This window comes from Erinaceus europaeus, chromosome 6 (genome assembly GCF_950295315.1).
Source record: "Erinaceus europaeus chromosome 6, mEriEur2.1, whole genome shotgun sequence".
In the NCBI taxonomy this organism is placed as follows: domain Eukaryota; kingdom Metazoa; phylum Chordata; class Mammalia; order Eulipotyphla; family Erinaceidae; genus Erinaceus; species Erinaceus europaeus.
In genome coordinates this window covers 17,198,486-17,218,160 of record NC_080167.1, presented here as the reverse complement: position 1 = coordinate 17,218,160, position 19,675 = coordinate 17,198,486, and the positions used below count along the sequence as shown (strand labels likewise).

At 46.4% G+C, this 19,675-nt stretch overlaps 1 protein-coding gene across 1 annotated transcript in view; it reads right to left on the bottom strand.

Annotated features, from left to right (window-relative positions):
• DNAH10 (dynein axonemal heavy chain 10) overlaps positions 1–19,675 on the bottom strand; it is a 131,301-nt gene that overhangs the window by 69,184 nt on the left and 42,442 nt on the right. Inside the window, exons 22-28 of the mRNA XM_060193269.1 lie at positions 17,811–17,989; positions 17,000–17,211; positions 15,185–15,338; positions 12,150–12,383; positions 4,177–4,299; positions 3,389–3,622; positions 606–829 (exon numbers count right to left, since the gene is read on the bottom strand). Coding sequence (XP_060049252.1) covers positions 606–829; positions 3,389–3,622; positions 4,177–4,299; positions 12,150–12,383; positions 15,185–15,338; positions 17,000–17,211; positions 17,811–17,989 — 1,360 coding nt within the window. The remainder of the gene's footprint in view (positions 1–605; positions 830–3,388; positions 3,623–4,176; positions 4,300–12,149; positions 12,384–15,184; positions 15,339–16,999; positions 17,212–17,810; positions 17,990–19,675) is intronic.

Below are 19,675 nucleotides of genomic sequence, written 5' to 3'. Positions count from 1 at the left end.
TGTATATATGTATATATGTATATATGTATATATGTATATATGTATATATGTATATATGTATATATGTATATATGTATATATAACAGGAACAGTCTTTTAGACTTTGCCACCTGCCATCTCATATTAAGATTCTGCAGTGCACAGCTGGCAGAGCATCAGACTTGCAGGCCTGAGGTTCCCAGTCCAACCCCTTGCACCACATCTAGCAGAATGCAGCTCTGGTTTTTCTCTGTGTCTCGTGTGAGCTATTTTTCTGGCACTCATATAAAAATAAAATAAAAATGCAAAAACTGCACAAGACATCTAGAACCTAACTAGGGTTTATGGTAAGGGTCCCAGCACACGAAGAGAGCTAGAACACAGACACCGCAGTCCTAAAGCTTCCCCCAGTGTGGTGTGGTGGGGCCAGGCTCGAACCCGGGTCACACCCATGACAAAGCAGGTGCACCATCCAGGGCCCATGAGTTCATCTTTTAGGCAGCTCATTTAGCTGTTGCAAGACAAGCAGATCGTGTTTGGGGTGTCACTCTTATCTTTGCAGCTCCTTTAGACCAGTCCACTGTGTAGAACTATTAAGAGGATGGAGTCACGCCCACCCACGTCACCTGCTGTTGTCTTCACAGTATCGGAAAATAGCCTCCTTGGTGATCAGCCTGTTGGTTCTCCGCATTTCATGCAAAACCGCCGTCATCCAGTCCTCCACACGGCCCTCAGCCCGGATGATCTTCCTGAACTCCATGACTTCCCCTTCAGCCGAGATCATGGCGGACACGAGTTTTTCTCCACTGTCCCCGTCATGAAACCTCAGGGCGGCGATGTTGTCATACATCTGCAAGCAGAGGGAGGACGGGCTCCATCACACACGCCACTGCTCCAGCTCACACCAGGACCAGATGGGCAGATGACCGCTCACTCCACTGTTGACACAAGAAGGCATCTGGGACTTTGGCTTTTGGGCATGACGTAAAGGTCTCTGGTGGGTTGGAAAGACAGAAAAAAGAGGGGGGGGAAGAAACAAAGAGACAGAGACAGAAAAGAAGGAGGAAGGAAAAAAGAAAGGAAAAGGAGAGAAAAGGAAGGGAAGGGGAAAAGAAAAGGAGAAAGGAGTAGGAAGATAGGAAAGAAGGAAGGAAGGCAGGAAGGCAGGCAGGCAGGAAGGCAGGAAGGAAGCAGAAGGAGCACTCCCACAACACACCTGCGATTCCAGAGCAGGAGGAGAAGGATCTGGACAGGAGGGCTAGCTGCACACAGGAGGCGGGACTGGGGCACCCATACCCCCAGGGCTGAGGAATTAGGACTCTGTGGTGCAATGAAAAGTCTGACTCATGTTTTAAGAAGGCATATGATAGCACATCCTACAAACCACACATGTTTCCATGTACAAGCACCCAGGTTCAAGCCCCTGGTCCCCACCTTCAGGGGAGAAGCTACACAAGCAGTGAGGCAATGATGTGGGTATCTCTCACTTGCTCGATCGCTCTCTAGCTTCCTCTCTTAACCTCTCTCTCAGTCCTATCAAAGAAAGAAAAATAAGAAAATAAATGGCTACTGTGAGCACTGGATTCATCATGTAAGCACCAAGCCCCAACAATAACCCTTGTGTCAATGAATAAACAAATCAACCAGCAGGGGCTAGGTAGTGGGACCTGGATTCAAGTCTATAGTCCTCCCCACCTGCAGGAGAGAAGCTTTGTGAGTAGTGGAGCAATGCTGCAGGTATCTCTTCTCTCCCTCTCTATATCTCTCACTCTCTATAAAGAGAGAGAGAGAGAGGGAGGAAGGTGTGTGGGGGGGTCAGGCGGTGGCACACTGGGTACATAGTGCACACTGGCACATAGTATGAAGGACAAGGACCTGTACAAGGATCCCGGTTTGAGCCACCACACACACACACACACACACACACACACACACACACACACACACACACACACACACCTATAGGGGGCGCTTTACAAGTAGTGAAGCAGGTCTGCATTGTCTTTCTTTCTCCCTCCCTCTCTATCTTTCCCTCCTCTCTCAATTTCTCTCTGTCCTAATAAAAAGGGAAAAAAAGAAAGGGAGGGAGGGTGGGTGAGCGAACCAGCCCAGAGGAAGCATGCTTGCCTACCTAGGAAGGAAGGAAGGAAGAAAAGCTAAAGGGGAAGAAAAAAAAGGGGGGGGAAATGCCACAAGGAGCAGTGGAGTTGTTACTCAGGCACCAAGCCCACTGATAACCTAGTTGGCGGAGAGAGGAGGAGTCTGCATTAATTACAAGAAAGGTGGAGACTCAACTCAAGCTCCAAAGGCTTGGCTGTCTTGGATGAACAGACTTACTCTATAACACCGGTGTTGTCTTTGCCCCTAGGGAGATGAACACTATCTGGAAACATCTGGGGTTGTCACAGCAGGAGGGGGGTTGCTCTTGCCATCTAGTGGGAAGAGGCCAGGAAAGCCGCTGAAAACCTTACAATGCCCAGAACATGCCTACACACACACACACACACACACACACACACACACACACACACACCCTATAGTGTAGCAGAACACACATACATTAATATAAATGAATGAAAACACAGACTAAGTAGCAGTTTCTCAGATGTGGAAGGACTGTAAACTGTTGGCTCTATGTGGACAAATTTATTTTACCAAACACACAAAACAAATACTACTAACCTGTAAAAAGTGTCAAATCTGGGTGGTAGGTGAGGTTATTTAGCCAATATTGTAAGGTAGATGCTCATCTGTGTACTTTATCAATATTAATTAACTCCATCTTTATAATCACACTGAAACAGGCAACTATTGGGCTTATCCTCATTTACAAAAAGGGAACGGATGCCCAGAGAGCATAAGTAACTTGCCAAAGATTACACAGCAAATCCACATAGAATCAGAATTTGAACTCAGGCAATCTGACTCCAGGGTCTCTCTTAGTCTAAATCACTGTCCTGTATTGTTTCTCCACTTATTATGAGTCTTTTGTGCATTTATGTATAGTCCTTTGTTTAGAAAAACAAAACAAAAATTGTTTTGGGACAGAGTGGGGTGGAGTAAACAAAGAACCCAGAGTCCGTCCTGGTGTCCTGGATTCAGAGGACGGTGTATTTCACAGACTTGTGCTGCAGTAGGAGCCCAGCAGCACTTCACAGCCTCGGGGGGGGGGGGGAACAGGAAGTGTCTGGGGAGGAAAAAGCCACATCTATAGACAAATGTTCCCATGGAAGAACCAAGGTCCACCAGGGTCATGTGCCCAGCACTCCAGGGACCCAGGGCCCACCTTGATCATGTGCTCAGTGCCCCCAGGGACCCAGGGCCCACCTTGATCATGTGCTCAGTGCCCCCAGGGACCCAGGGCCCACCTTGATCATATGCTCAGTGCCCCCAGGGACCCAGGGCCCACCTTGATCATGTGTTCCTGCACGCAGAGAGGGTCACTGTTGCCCAGGATGCTGAGCAGTTCGTCGTCGGAGATGAAGAAGAACCTGGGGAAGGCGTTTCTCTTGGAGTCCAGGTAGTCATTGAGGCTCTTCTGGCACTTCTCCAGGCCCTCACTGATGTACTGCAGGTCCGTCAGGCGGTTGGGGGCCTCACAGCTGCGCTTGATCACGGGGTCTTTGAGGGTCTCACCCATGATCTGCAGGAGGAGAAGACAGCATCAAGCAGGGCCGAGAAGCACTGCCTTGTCACAGGGAGGCATTCGCCAGGGCCTCAAAAGCCCTGTGTGGAGAGAATGTGGCCACCAGCCCCCCGAGTCCAGCCCTTTAGCAAAGGCTACTAAATGCTTGAGTGAGCATGTCCTTCGCCCCTTCTGATTTTTTGTCTCTATTTCCAGTTTCCAGCTGCCCAGGGCAAGGGGCTTATTGCTTTTGCTCACTAGGGTGTCCCATGACTATTGCAGTGCCCGAACCCACATCCTCAATCAATGGCTGCCCCTCCAGATGTGTTTACACCAGAACATTCACTGCAGCCCTCTCCAAGATGGAAAGAAGGAAGGAAGCACATGACAACGTAGACACCTTCCCAGGTGAGCTGTCTTGCTAGTTCAAATACAACTTTTTGCTGAGCAGGTTAACATTGTAAGTAATCGGGATAAAACTTACTAACCAACAAAAGGCTGTGTGCAGCCATGACAGTGAGTGTATCAATTCTATTCCTCCCATGTGACAGAAACAAAAGCCAGCCACTTGCCCTTTTAAAGACTCTGTCAATGTTGTCAAACTTCTTCGCCTCTTCTGGAAGCTGTGATCTGATGTCCCCCCCAATGAAGATGCTTTCCAGGTACATCCATTTTCTCTGGACCAGCATCCAAATCTGTGGACACACAGTGTTGATGTCAGCTGGCTTCTAGGCACCTTAGAGTCTCACCTGCTCAGGTCAGTGGGCACCACAACAGAGTGAGTGCAGACACGACTGTGCCCTCGCCTTTCAGGACATGAGGGAAGAGAGAGAAAGCGCAGCTTAATGCTTAAACACAGGGCTACACACATTGGGTGGAGTGCACACATCATCAAGCACAAGGACCCAGGTTCAAGCCTGAGCTCCCACCTGCAGGGGGGAAGCTTCATGAACGGTAGAGCAGTGTTATAGATGTCTCTCTTTCTCTTTTTTTTTTTTTTGCCTCCAGGTTTATTGCTGGAGTTCGGTGCCTCCACCATGAATCCACTGCTCCTGGAGGCTATTTTTTTTCCATTTTGTTGCCCTAGTTGTTCTGTTGTTGCTGTGGTTATTATTATTGTTGTTATTGATGTCATTGTTGGACAGGACAGAGAGAAATGAAGAGAGGAGGGGAAGATAGAGGAGGGGAAGACAGAGAGGAGAGGAGAGAAAGACAGACACCTGCAGACCTACTTTACCGCCTGTGAAGCGACTCCCCTGCAGGTGGGGAGCCAGGGGCTTGAACCAGGATTCTTCTTATTTTATTTTATTTTAAATTATTTATTTATGTATTTATTGCCTCCAGGGTTATTACTGGAGCTTGGTGCCTGCAGTACGAATCCACTGCTACTGGAGGCTATTTTTTCCCCTTTTGTTGCCCTGGTTGTTTATCATTGTTGTTATTGTTATTGTTTTCATTATTGTTGGATAGGACAGAGAGAAATGGAGAGAGGAGGGGAAGACAGAGAGAGGGAGAGAAAGATAAACACCTGCAGACCTGCTTCACCACCTGTGCATCGACGCCCCCTGCAGGTGGGGAACCGGGGGCTCGAACCGGGATACTTGAGTGCTTAATCCCTGTGCACTTAACCCGCTGCATATTGCCCAGCCCCAAGAACCAGGATTCTTACACCGGTCTTTGCGCTTCACACCATGTTCATTTAACCCGCTGCATTACCACCCAACCCCTTTCTCTCTCTCCTTATCCCTCAATTTTTCTCTATCAAGGAAAAGAAGGAAAACAAATGGCCACCAGGAGCAGTGGATTTGTCATGCAAGCACTTAGCCCCAGTGGTAACCCTGGTGGCAAACATAAATATACAAACAGCCACAACTGGAAGCAAAAGAAAATGCTTCAGAGGCAAGGTGGTGGCACACCCTGTTAAGTGTTCGTGTTGCAGTGCACAAAGACAAAGGTTCAAGTCCCTCGTCCCTGCCTGCAGGGGGAAAGCTTCACGAGTGGTGAAGCAATGCTGCAGGTGTCTCTCTGTCTCGATCCCTCTCTATCTTCACCCCCCCTCTCAATTTCTCTGTCTCTAGTTAATAAATAAATAAATGTTAAAAAAAAAAAAAGAAAACTCTTCACAGCTGGGCACACCTGGGTCAGTGATGTAGCTCAGCCAGGAGGACACCTGCTTGGTCATGTGTAACTCAGGTTCAATCCCCTAGCACACTGTATGGGAGCACCACATCACTGGCGGAAGCTTCCATGCAGTGGTCTAGTTCGTGTTCTTCCCTCTCTCTCTCTCTCTCTCTCTCTCTCTCTCTATATATATATATATATATATATATATGGGAAAAAATCATTCTGGAGCATGCATACCCTAGAAATGGCACACACACACAAAAACCTCTCAGGGGTGGGGGGGCAGGTGGTGGTATGTCTGGTTAAGCATGCATGTTACCATACACAAGGACCTGGGTTCAAGCCCCCACTCCCCACCTGCAGGGAGGGTACTTCATGAGTAGTGAAGCAGGTCTGCAGGTATCTCTCTTTCTCTCTCCCTCTCTATCTCCCCCTCTGTTCTCCAATTCCTCCCTGTCCTATCAAATAGAAAAGAAAAAATTAAAAAATAAAAATAAAGGGGGCTGGGTGGTAGCGCAGTGGGTTAAGCACACATGGCAAGAAGTGCAAGGACCGGCGTAAGGATCCCGGTCCAAGCCCCCAGCTCCCCACCTGCAGGGGGGGTCCCTTTGCAGGTAGTGAAGCAGGTCTGCAGGTGTCTATCTTTCCTCCTCTCTGTCTTCCCCTCCTCTCTTGATTTCTTTCTGTCCTATCCAACAACGACAGCTATAACAAAAATAACAATAACAACTACAACTAAGGCAACAAAATGGGAAAAATAACCTCCAGGAGCAGTGGATTCTTAGTGCAGGCACCAAGCATTAGTGGTAACTCTAGATAAATAAACAAATAAATAATGAATAAAATAAAATAAAAATAAAAATGAAAAAAGTGACCCAGGTTCAATCCCCACACTACCATAAGCCAGAGCTGAGCAGTGCTCTGGTTTAAAAAAATAAATAAATAAAGGGTAGTCAGGCGGTAACGCAGCGGGTTAAGTGTACACGGCATGAAGTGCAAGGACAGCCTAAGGATCCCGGTTCGAGCCTCCAGCTCCCCACCTGCAGGGGAGTCGCTTCACAGGCAGTGAAGCAGGTCTGCAGGTGTCTATCTTTCTCTCACCCCTCTGTCTCGCCTCTCCTCTCGATTTCTCTCTGTCCTGTCTAACAGTGATGACATCAATAACTGCAACAACAACAAAACAAGGGCAACAAATGGGAAAATAAATAAATAAATATAAAAAAATTAAAAAGTGATTGTTGGGAGTGGTGAATTTGTAGTGCAGGTATTGAGCCCCATTGATAACCCTAGTGGCAATAAAAAATACATGTGGGGAGTCAGTTGGTAGCGCAGTAGGTTAAGCACACGTGGCATGAAGTGTAAGGACCGGCGTAAAGATCTGGGTTCAAGCCCTTGGCTTCCCACCTGCAGGGGAGTCGCTTCACAGGCAGTGAAGCAGGTCTGCAGGTGTCTTTCTCTCCCCCTCTCTGTCTTCCCCTCCTCTCTCCATTTCTCTCTGTCCTATCTAACAACGATAACATCAATAACAACAACAATTAAAAAAAAACAAGGGCAACAAAAGGGAAAATAAATGAATGAATAAATGAAAATAAATAATATGGAATAAAATAAATAAATAAATGAAAAATGAAAACTCTCCATATAATGGGTGCTAGGAGGAAGCCTTTATGTATGAGCAGAGGTCGACACCCTGGGGAATAAAATACAGGCTGTGTGGAAGCCCCATACTAAATTCAAGCCTCACACGTTATGACTCATGGCTCATTACTAGGACATACATCAGTCAGAAAGGGAGGGCTGGGCAGTGGCACAGCCAGTAGAGCACACATGTTACCATGTGCAAGGATACAAATTCAAGTTCCCAGTCCCCACCTGTGGGGACATAGTGATGCCAATGTGTCTCCTTCTGTCTCTGGGGAGGGGGGGGTCTCTCGTTCTCCATCAAAAACAGAAAGAAAAAGAGAAAAACAAAAAGCCACTGGGAACTGTGGAACTGTGTAGGCACCAAGTCCCAGCAATAACCCTAGTGCGGAGTGGAAGCTTCCATCAACAGATGACTGGCCAAAGAAGTTCTGGGCCCGCATCCAGTGGGGAAGCAATTACAGAAGCCAGACCTTCCACCTTCCACACTCCATAATGATCCTGGGTCCATAGTCCCAGAAGCATAAAGAATAGGAAAGCTTCCAAAGGAGGGAATGGGATACAGAAATCTGGTAGGAAATTGTGTGGAATTGTACCCCTCTTATCCTATGGCCTTGTCAATCACTATTAAATGAATAGAAAAATAAAAATAAATAAGTTCTGGGATATGTATTCCATGGAATACTACTCTGCAATACAAAAAGAAAAATGATATTGTATCCTTTGGGACAAAGTGAATGGAACTGGATGTGATTATTTTTAGCAAAGTAACGAGTAGAAACAACTACCAATGGTTTCACTCATATGGAATCTAAATATCTAATTCACATGAACTTAGAAAAAAAAACAAAAAAGGGGCAAGCATGTTTCTTTTCTTTTTTCTCTTCCCCCCGCCCCTTGTTTTCTTACTCCAGGGTTATCACTGGGGCTCGGTACCAGCACTATGAATCCACTGCTTCTGGAGGCTATTTTTCCCATTTTGTTACCCTTGTTGTTGTCCTTGTTGTGATTATTATTGTTGTTATAGCTGTTGTTGTTGAATAGAACAGAGAGAGATCGAGAGAGGAGTGGCGGGAGCAAAGTCAGGCCTGTTGTATGGCACAGCCCCAGCAGGTCAGGGCTAACTGCAAAGCGGGGAGTCCTGGGCTAAACTGAAGCCATTTTTCCTTACATTGATCATTTAAAGACCCATTGGCTATATTGGATATGCACAAATAATACCTGGGGACAATAGAAGGAGATCCCTGGGGGAAATACATTGTGACAACAATTAATGGCAGTGAGTGTAACAAGACTAAAATGGCCTAAGAGCAGAAGCTGCTGTACCCATTTAAAGGCTTTCAGAAAAAGAGCTACTTATCACCACTACAGCTTCTCAATCAGCTGGACTCAGACCAAAAGCCAGAATTACGGGTGGCTTATAGTGTGAGTGACAGACTGTGGTCTTCATTTAGTTATAAGAGGCCCTGTTGCTTGCCCTCACCCACAAACACCCTGCTTTCACTTGCAGGCATCCATGGTGAGTAGTAGGCTGTGTAGTTAAATAGCTAATGTTGGGATGTGTGGGTAGAGGTAGTGAACTTTCGTTGGCTAGAGGTTGGTGAACTTTCATATGTGCGGGGGCTGGCCAGGGAGGAGCCCCCATGGCGTGTGCTTGCTTTGCAGTGGAGGGTTTCTTTAGGTGGACATCCTACTATGATCTAGTTAGACCCATCCAAGAATGTAGGAAGAAAAGCTATTAGACTTAGCTCCAGAGAAAGGTGTTTATTCATACAGAAGGTCAGAACAGGGAGATGGTCAAAACACAGTTGGTCATTTTAAGGGAACTTTCAAGGAAAAATTTAGACTACTCCTGACTAAGGAAACTTTCAAGGGTAGATTTAGACTACCCCAGACCCAAGAAACTTTTAAGGGGAGATCAGGATGCCCCAGACCTAGGAAACTCTCTAAAGAAAACAGACCTATAATAATAATAATAATAATGTTTAAGGTTATTCCTGACGTTAATGAAAACAATTATACATGATGTCATCTGTATCCTTGATGTTAATGGAAATAATCTTACATAATGTCAACTATATCTGGGCAAAAAGTGTTTAAATAATAAACCTCTGCAGACAGAGGACAGAGACGCCTCTCTCCCGCACCTGAAACAGCTGATGTGTCTCTCACTTCATTCATCTCACTGACTCCCCCTTTCCTTCAGGGACCCTTTCCTTCAGGCTCCCGGAAGAGGAGGGAAAGACAGAGAGGAGGAAAGATAGAGACTGGCAGACCTGCTTCACCGCTTGCAAAGTGACCCCCCTGCAGGGGGAGAGCTGGGAACTCAAAGTGGGATCCTTACACCAGTCCTTGCACTCTGCGTCATGTGCGCTTAACCCACTGCGCTACCGCCTAGCCCCCGTAAGCACTGTTTCTAAGACTTGTGTGGACTGTAGTGGTTATCTCTGGGATGTAGGAAGGTAGGGACACAGAACTCTGGTGGTGGGTATGTTATGGAACTATACACTGTGATCTTACAATCTTGTAGCCTACAAAGAAAAATATAAATAATAACCCAAGTGCCCAAAAAAGGGGGGAGTTGGGGGCTCCAGTTGGCTACACACAAATGCTTCCCAGCAGCATCACTTGCAGCATCCAGCAGGAAAAAGCAGTCCACATCCCTGCCGGCAGATGACAGGCCCGGCCCGCAGGAGGCAGCGTTCCATCCACGCAGTGATAGGTGCCTAGCTATAGAAACTAACACAGTGGGGGTCGGGCGGTAGCGCAGAGAGTTAAGCACACGTGGTGCCAAGCGCAAGGACCGGACCGGCGTAAGGATTCCGGTTCGAGCCAGGATTCCGGTTCGAGCCCCCAGCTCCCCACCTGCAGGGGAGTCGCTTCACAGGTGGTGAAGCAGGTCTACAGGTGTCTGTCTGTCTTTCTCTCCTCCTCTCTGTCTTCCCCTCCCCTTTCCATTTCTCTCTGTCCTATCCAACGACAAACAACATTAGTAATAACGATAATAACTACAATGAGGCTACAACAACAAAAAGGGGGAAAAATGGCTTCCAGGGGCAGTGGATTGATGGTGCAGCCACTGAGCCCTAGCAATAACCCTGGAGGCAAAAAAAAAAAAAAAACAGCACTGAGGCATGTTCCGAACAGAATGCAAAGTGTAAGAAATCAGACACATGCCCACCTGCAGGGGGAAAGCTTCACAAGTGGTGAAGCAGGGCTGCAGGTGTCATTCTGGCTCTCACCCTCTCTATCCCTCCCTTCCCTCTCGATTTCTGACTGTCTCTATCCAATAAATAAATAAAGATAATAAAAAATTTTTTAATTAAAAAAAAAGAAATCAGACACAAAGGCCACATGGTATATGATCTCACGTAGATGAGAGACCCCAAGGAAAGTGAATGCAAATCAACAGCAAACAAGCCAGTGAGGTAGAGGAAGGGGAAAGCAGGCAGTGATGGCTTTGGATGGGATGGGGATGTTCTTTTGAGATGATAAAAATGTCCTGGAAGGAGAAGAGGGGCCAGGGGAAAGAGTGACTTAGGAATCCTGGGGGCTATCGGGTGGGCAGCTCAGCAGCAGAGAGCAGCTTTGTAGGAATGGAGTTCTGGGCACACAAGCCCCTGCACCACAGAAACGGTGGAACAGTGCTCTGAGCTCTCTCTCCCCCCTCTCTTTCTTGCCCCCCCACAGACATATTTGTAAAATATTTTTATTGCCAGTAATCACTTGGGCTTGGTGCCTGCATGACAAATCCACTGCTCCCAGCAGTCATTTTTATTTTCCTTTTTTCTTCCTTCCTTCCTTCTTTCCTTCCTTCCTTCCTCCCTTCCTTCCTTCCTTCCTCCCTTCCTTCCTTCCTTCCTTCCTTCCTCCCTCCCTCCCTTCCTTCCTTCCTTTCTCTCTCTTTTTGGACAGAAACAGACATTGAGAGGGAAGTGGGGCAGGGCGTTGGGGAGACAGCATAAAGGTCATGCAAAAGACTTTCTTGCCTGAGACTCAGAGGCCTCAGGTTCTATCCCCAGTACCACCATAAGCCAGAGCTGGGTAGTGGTCTCTCTCTGTATCTTTCTCTCTATATATTTCTCTCCAACCTCGCTCTCTCACCCCCCCCACACACACACTCACTCACTAAAGTAAATTAAAAAGAATAGTAAAAGCAGAGAGAGGGGAAGTGGGAGATAGACAGGGAGAGAGAAAAACAGACATCTGCAGCACTGTTTCACCAGGTATGCCACCATTGTACCCTGCCCAACATACACACATTTCTTCTTTAAAATTTTTTTTCTTATGACAGAGACAGACAGAAATAGGGAGAGTGGAAGAGAGACACCTTTAGCATTCTCCGCCACCCATGAAACACACAATGAAAAAAAAAAAAAAATTCCTGTTGGTGTATTGCACCAAAATAAAAAAAACTCTGTGGTGGGAGGTGGGGAGTGGGGGGTGGGGGTTCAGGTCCTGGAACAGGATTACAGAGGAGGACCCAGAGGGGTTACAATTGTTATGTGGAAAACTGAGAAATGTTACACGTGTACAAACTACTATATTTTACTGTTGACTGTAAACCATTAATTCCCCCAATAAAGATTAAAAAAAAAATCTCCAGGCAGTTAAACATGCACTCACTAAAACAAAACTCAGCCTATCCCCTCTAGTCATGTATTCTTTCTCCCCAGATAAAGCAAGACTATACATTTCTATATATGAAAGGGGATTAATTGTATCAGTTCAGGCTCTTTCTTGTTACGAATGGGCTGTTAGGCGCGATCTATTCTCTCACCTCGATGACCTCCCCTATCAGAGACAGGGTCTTCTCCCATTTGTGAACGGTCTGCAGGAAAGGCCCCACAAATCTGCTCCCTGCGATGCTCTGCAGGTTGAAAGTATTGTCATCCAGGCACTGGATGATTTCGTCGACAGACCCCAAGATGTAGCCTCGCTCCTGGGTGCCTTTGTAATACTTGACCACAGTGAACTTCATATTTTCCCACGTGTCCAGGATTTCCTTCACAGCCTGGTCAGGGATGCAGAGATGATGGTTCAGGCGTGTGGACTGGGAACACGCTACCTTGGTCAGACTTACATGCAGGAGGTCCCAGGTTCAAACCTCAGGAATGCCAAAAGCCAGAAAGAAGAGGTGGGGAGGGAATCGAGGAAGGGAGGTGAAGGGTAAGAGGAAAATAAAGAGACAAAACCCAGCCCAGCAACAGCGCCCTGAGCTTGCCTTCCTCCACTCCTCCACTGAAGCTCTGGGTGAGTCCCCACGCTTGCTAGGCCCAGGCTAGCTCCCCGCTACTGATGCCCTTTAGCCCTCAGAGCACCTGACGGAGCTAAGGAATGTTGCCCATCTTTCACTGAGGCTGAAACTAGGGGGTCAAAATCAAGGTCTCAGTTGCAGTCTGTCCCCTGCCTGCTTGGGAGAATCTGTCCCTCAGTGTACTACCCAGATAACCAAGAAAAGCAGGAGGTGAGCTGGTGGCACACCTGGTTAAGCATACACAATAGTGTGCAAGGATGCAGATTCAAGCCCCTTGTCCCCATCTGCAGAGGGAAATCTTCACATGTGGTGAAGCAGGGCTGCAGGTCTCCATCTCTTTCCCTATCTCCCTCTCCTTTCTCAATTTATCTCTGTCTCTAATAATAAATAAATAAGAAATATTTAAAAAGAAAAATAAATACAATCTAAAAAGACGGAGTCGTGTGGTAGAACAGTGGGTTAAGCATAGGTGGTGCAAAGCTTAAGGACTGACATAAGGATCCTGGTTTGAGCCCCCAGCTCCCCACCTGCAGGGGAGTAGCTTCACAGGCAGTGAAGCAGGTCTGCAGGTGTCTGTCTTTCTCTCCCCCTCTCTGTCTTCCCCTCCTCTCTCCATTTCTTGATCCTATCTAACAATGATGACATCAATAACAACAATAATAATAACTACAACAATAAAACAACCAGGGCAACAAAAGGGAATAAATACTAAAAAAAAAAAAAAAAACATTAAAAAATAAATAAATAAAATCTAAAAAGAAAGAAGGAAACTAAGAAACAAACAAAGAAAGGAAAGCCAATATGGAAAGGAAAGGTTGAGGCCAGGGACATGCTTGCTAGTCATGCACTGGACTTGCCTGTCAGGTTTGAGCGCTGACACCACTGTGCGCGAGAGCTGAGCAAGACTCTGCTCTCTCTCCCACAGAAATAAGCAAACACATCTAGAGTAGAAAATGTCTATCTGTGACTGCATTTCAAAAAACACTCTAGATCTACTGATGTGAATGTATTTACATTCATACAGGTAACAGGTTCGCGTGTGTGTATGAATGTGTATAAGTGTACTGTGGTTATGTCCATGGGTGGGTGGAGGTTTCTATGTTGAACATATGTATGTACAGACATGTGTGTTGCATATCTGTGTATTAATATGTGTTTCTACTGTGTATAGGTATATGTACGTACATACAAGCATTTGCAGCATGTGTGGATATGTTAAAATATACATATATAGACATTTCTGCTGTTGCCAGGGTTCAGCATGCTGGGTCAGCTTTTTCAGAAAAAGAGAGGCTGAGGGGAAGAGGAAGAGACCACACAGCACTGCAGCATCCCCCAGCGCCCAGCACGGGGGACCAGGGAACAGATGGATGGAGGCAGGCTTGAACCTGGGCTATGCATGACAAAGTAAGCACATTCCCAAATGAGCTATCTCACCAGCTAAAAGCGTGTGTGTGTGTGTGTGTGTGTGTGTGTGTGTGTGTGTGTGTGTGTGTGTGTGTGTGTGTGAAAGAAAGAGAGAGAAAGGGAGAGGGAGAGGGAGGGAGAAGGGCATTATGCATGTGCAGTTTTACCATTCCAGGCCACTTTTTCATTCAGACAGAAAGACAATGGGAGTGAGAGCCATCACAGCATCAGAGCTTCCTCCAATGCCATGGTACCTCCATGTGGGTCTGGGACTTGAACCTGAGCAGCATGTGTGGCAACATAGACACTCTGTGGTGAGCTACCTCTCTAGGTCATATATATAATAATAACAACTATATAATAATAACAACAGGGGGCTGGGTGGTAGCACAGTGGGTTAAGCACACATGGCAAGGACTAGTGCACCTGTAGGGGAGTCGCTTCACAAGCAGTGAAGCAGGTCTGCAGGTGTCTATCTTTCTTTCCCCCTCTCTGTCTTCCTCTCCTCTCTCCATTTCTCTCTGTCCTATCCAACAACAAAGGCAACAAAAGGAAAAAAATGGCCTCCAGGAGCAGTGGATTTATAGTGTAGGCACCCGAGCCCCAGCATTAACCCTGGAGACAAAAAAAGAAAAAAAAAATTCTCTCCAGGGACTGGAATCAAGAATAATTTGTTAATTTCCTCAGGTCCTACCATGAGCAACAATCATTGCTTTAAATAGAAAATAGTCAAAAGTAAAACTATTATCAGAAGAGAAAACACAAGTAGAACCTGAACTGGAGTTGGTATATTGCACCAAAGTAAAAGACTCTGGGGTGGGTGGGGGGAAAACACAGGTCCAAAAAGGATGACAGAGGACCTAGTGGGGGTTGTATTGTTATGCAGAAAGCTGAGAAATGTTATGCATGTACAAACTATTGTAGTTACTGTCAAATGTAAAACATTAATCCCCCCAATAAAGAAATTAAAAAAAAAAAGGAAAACTACTGAATATTATCAAGAATGAATTTAACCAAAGTGTAAATGCTATTTTCAGAACAAGTAATTCCTGGCCACTTAAACCCAGTGGCACCAGAGCCCTGGTTTCCTCTGTGAACCACAAGAGGCAGCTCCCTTTGCTTTGGACAGTGTCACAGCTGAGAGGACCCACCTTCTCGATGGTGATTTCCTTGACTGCCGAGGTCACAATCTCATTGAGGACATCTGCGTGCTTGTGCAGCTCCATGGCAAACATGTTCTCCAAGGTGAATGTCTCTGTCATTTCAAAAAATATGCCTGTTTTTTCCATAAGATCTTTCCAGTGCCTGGAAGAGCATTGACATTAATGTAGTTGTTAGTTTACTTATTTACCTGTCCTGCTGGGGTTTGAACCCAGGGCCTCATATGCTCCAGGCAGGTTCTCAACTACCAAGCCACATCCCTGACCCAAGTCCCACCTACTTGAGCATCTCTTACCAGCACTAACGAACTGCAACCTAAACTGGGGACACATGCAAGTACTCTTCTAATCAGGTAAACAGGGGAAGTACCGACATTTCAGATATTAAATGACAAGAGGGCTGTGGATGCCTTTGGGGTGGTGCTGATGGAAACCTCTCACTATTTATGTCTTTTTAAATTTTTCTATTATCTTTATTTATTTATTGAACAAGACAGTCAGAAATCGAGAGGGAAGAGGGTGATAGGGAGAGAGACAGAGAGACACCTGCAGCCCTGCTTCACCACTCACAAAGCTTTCCCCCTGCAGATGGAGACTGGGGGCTTGAACCCAGGTCCTTGTGCATTGTAACATGTGCACTCAACTGGGTGTGCCACCACCCGGCCCCACTATTTATATCTTTTTTTCTCTTCCCTGCCAGGACTTCTCTGAAGCTTCATTTATCTACATACACTGCTCTCTGCAGACTTTTTTTTTTTTTTCCCAGCTAGAAGGTAAAGATAAAGGAACAGACAGACAGACAGCATAGCACCATTCCGCTACTCATGAAATTCTCCCATTGCATGGTGATCTGATATGGTGGCACAGGATTCAAACATGGGTCTTCAGGCATGATAAAGTGTTAGTTCTGGGGGCCAGACGGTGGCACACCTGGTTAAGCACACATAAGCACAACAACCTGCACAAGGATCTGGGTTTAAGACACTCCCCCCCAGCTCCCCACCTGTAGGAGGGATACTTCACAGGCTGAGAAGCAGGTCTGCAGGTATCTATCTTTCTCTCTCCCTCTTTACTTCCCCCACCCCTCTCAATTTCTCTCTGTCCTGTCCAATAAACATGTCCTCCAGGAGCAGTGGATTTGTAGTGCCAGCACCAAGCCCCAGTGATAACACTTAAAAAAAAAATGAGTTCTACCACTTCCTGGCCCCCTGCAATACTTTTTTAAACCTCAAGCAAACAACTATATATAGTCCTTTATATCTAACAAGTTTGGAGGGTTATTTATTATTTATTTATTTATTGTTATTGTTACCAGGGTTATCACTGGGACTCATACCTACATGATGAATCCACTGCCATTTTTCCTTTTTTTCTCTTTCTCTTTCTTCTTCATTTATCTTTTTTTCTTTCTTATTTGATAAGACAGGCAGAAATTTGGGATTGGAGAGGTAGACATAGAGAAAGAGAAACATGCAGAACTGCTTCAATACTTGTGAAGCTACCACCTGCACTTAGGGAGTGGGGGGTGAGCTCGAACCCAGGCTCTCACATATGGTAATGTATGTGCTTAACTGGGTCCAACACTGCCCAGCCCCAGGGTTAGTTTATTTTAAATAGAAGACTCTGTGCAGTTGCTAACTGTGTGGAAACTTGGTGGAGACACAGTATTACAGAAATATTATGTGTACATTTCTAGCCCCCTGTGTTGCTGTTGAAACCTTGCTTCTTGTCAGCAAAACTTAACAGACATTTCTGAGTCAAAGCTTCTCTGTGCTTCCACGCCGACTGGCAGACAGCAGAACGCACCTGTCTCTCAGAGCCTCGTGTTTCAAGTCGAGGAGTAGAGGGATCGAGTCTTTGAATGCCTTCATCTTCATCTCCAGGTGGTAGGCTACTGATAGGCTCCGGACCTGCCGGGGGAGCTTCCGGAGGTTCTTGAGGAAACCTTCAATTCCTTCCTGAAGAAACTGCACGTTCAGGTTGATCCAGAGGGTCTGGGACCATTCTTCTTTGGCAGCCTGGAAGCATGTGAGAGATGAATCTGTCAACCATTAGTCAGTCCTGCACTCTTGGTCATTCTCACATCTTTTAAAAGGTTACACACACACACACACACACACACACACACACACACACACACACACACACTGACCTCAGCTTCACAAAGAAAGGCTCTTAAACACCAGCCAAAAGGCTTAAAGAGAGAAGGAGGGAGGGTGCACCCTCCAGAGCACCTCTCAGTTCTCTCCCTCTGGAAGATGGTGGTGCCAGGGATCAAACCTGCGACCTCGTGCATGCAAGTCCTGTACTCAACTGCTGAGCTCTCCCTGGGCATTTTAACCATCTTAAAATGGAGGATGTGACAGCATCAAGTATATTCATGATGTCAGACACATCACTCTCCAGTTCCAGAATGTTCTTGTCACCCCAAATGGGAAGCCAGCCCCCATTAGCAGACTTCCCTTCCCCTCCTCCCAGGAGTGGAAATGAGAATCTCTGCCATCCACCCAAGCTTGGGAACACTGCAGTGTGGGCCGATGTCTACCTCTAGGTCCAACTAATTCTTGCCTCCTGCCCATCCCACCTTTTGAGACTGAGCCAGAGCTTCTGTGCTCACCTTGAGTCCTGCGTAGAGGTCGTAGATCTGCCTTAGCCCATTCATCTCCTTCTGCACCTTGAGCAGCTCTGGGTACATTGTGATCGGGAGGTCAAAGAGCTTCTCGGCATTGGCCAGCTCTTGGCGGTTCTTCTCATGCTTTGCCAGGTCTTTCTCGTAAGTGGCTAAATGTTCTATACCTGGTAGACAGACAGACAGACAGATGGTACAAAATCAAATAAGAAAGCATGGCTGAGGGGCTAGATGGTGGTGCACCTGGTTGAGTGCACATATTATAATGCACAAGGATCTAGGCTCAAGCCCCTGGTCCCCACATACAGTGGAGGAAGCTTCGTAAGTGGTGAAGCAGTGTTGAAGATGTCTCTCTGTTTCTCTCCCTTTCTATCTCCCTCTGCCCTGTCAATTTATCTCTGTCTCTATCCAATAAATAAATGTATAAATTAAAAAACAATTTGAAAAAGAAGGGGGTTTGTTTAAATAAATAAAGACCCCAAAAGATGCATAAATCATCATTTCACCCAGAGTCACTATCTGAGAAGACAGTCTACCATGACCCAACTTTATCTAGCTCCAGTTAATACCTGCAAACCCCCACCTGCCTGCTGCTCCCATTAGGAAAGTCTGTCTCCTTAGCCACCTCTTATTAAGTGATTCCCCCCACAGCCCCAGAGGGCACAATAGCATCCCAGGATGGTGGTTTTAATCTCAAAGTCCAGACTTCCCTCTGGAGCAGTGCAGACCTGCTAGACCTGGACATCAGGTCATGGGGTGATTTGAGACCCCCCTGGGGAAATCTAGGGAAATCTAGGCCAGGGCTGGAATGCAGCTATGGACGCCACCCCCTCCTACCACATGCCTCTCCCCACAGCTTCTCCCAATCTGCCAGACCTCTCATCCTGCCACTGACTCAGTCCCTCCACTGGGGCCTTAGAAACCCTCCCATTTTGAAACAGCAACCCTGATTTCCCTCCAGTTTGTACCAAGTCAGCATAATCCTCCAATTATCTCTTTTTATAATGTCTTATTTATTGTATTATTTTAATGAAAGAAAGAGAGAGAGAGATACAGAGAGAAAGACATACAGAAAGAGGCCAGAACACTGCTCAGCTCTGGCTGATGGTGGTGCTAAGGACTGAACCTGGGACCTCAGAGTCTTAGGCATGAAGGGTGTTTGCATAACCATCATGCTGTCTGCCCAGCCTCCTTCAACTATTTCTAAAGTGTCATGGGCTTTGTTCACGTGCATATTTTTTTATTGTTTATTTGTGCCTACAAAAATTCCATGGCTCCCTGAAGTCTCTCTCTTAAGATAGAGGGTGTGAGACATGGAGAGAGAGAGAGAAAGAGAGAAGGAGAAATACTACAGCACTGCTCTACTGTTCATGAACCTTCCCCATTGCATGGTGCTCAAACCCAGGTCCTCAACAAGAGTAAAGTGTGCATTCTATCTCCCAAGCCTGTGAGATCTTGTTATTTTGTTTGTCACCAGGGCTCAGTGAAAAAAGATTCCACCACTCCTGACAGCCATTTTTTTCATCCTTCTAGATAGAAGGTGAAAGGCAGAGGGAGATAAAAGAAATAAACAAAGAAGATAAACACCACTGCATGGCTCTACCACTCATGAAGCTCACACCTTGTAGGGGTTCCCTGTGGTAGCCAGGAGCTCAAAGCCGGGTCCTTGAGCATGGCAGCGTGTACACTCTACCAGGTGAGCCAACCTTCTGGCCCTCCCAGATACTATTTTGTTAAATACCAACCAGAATCTATGACAGTCACAAGAGGAAGAATGGGCAAGGGGGGAGACAGAAGGGCCCAGAAGCCTGGGTGAATCAGCTGGCCTTGAAGCTCCTGCAGATGCACCCTCC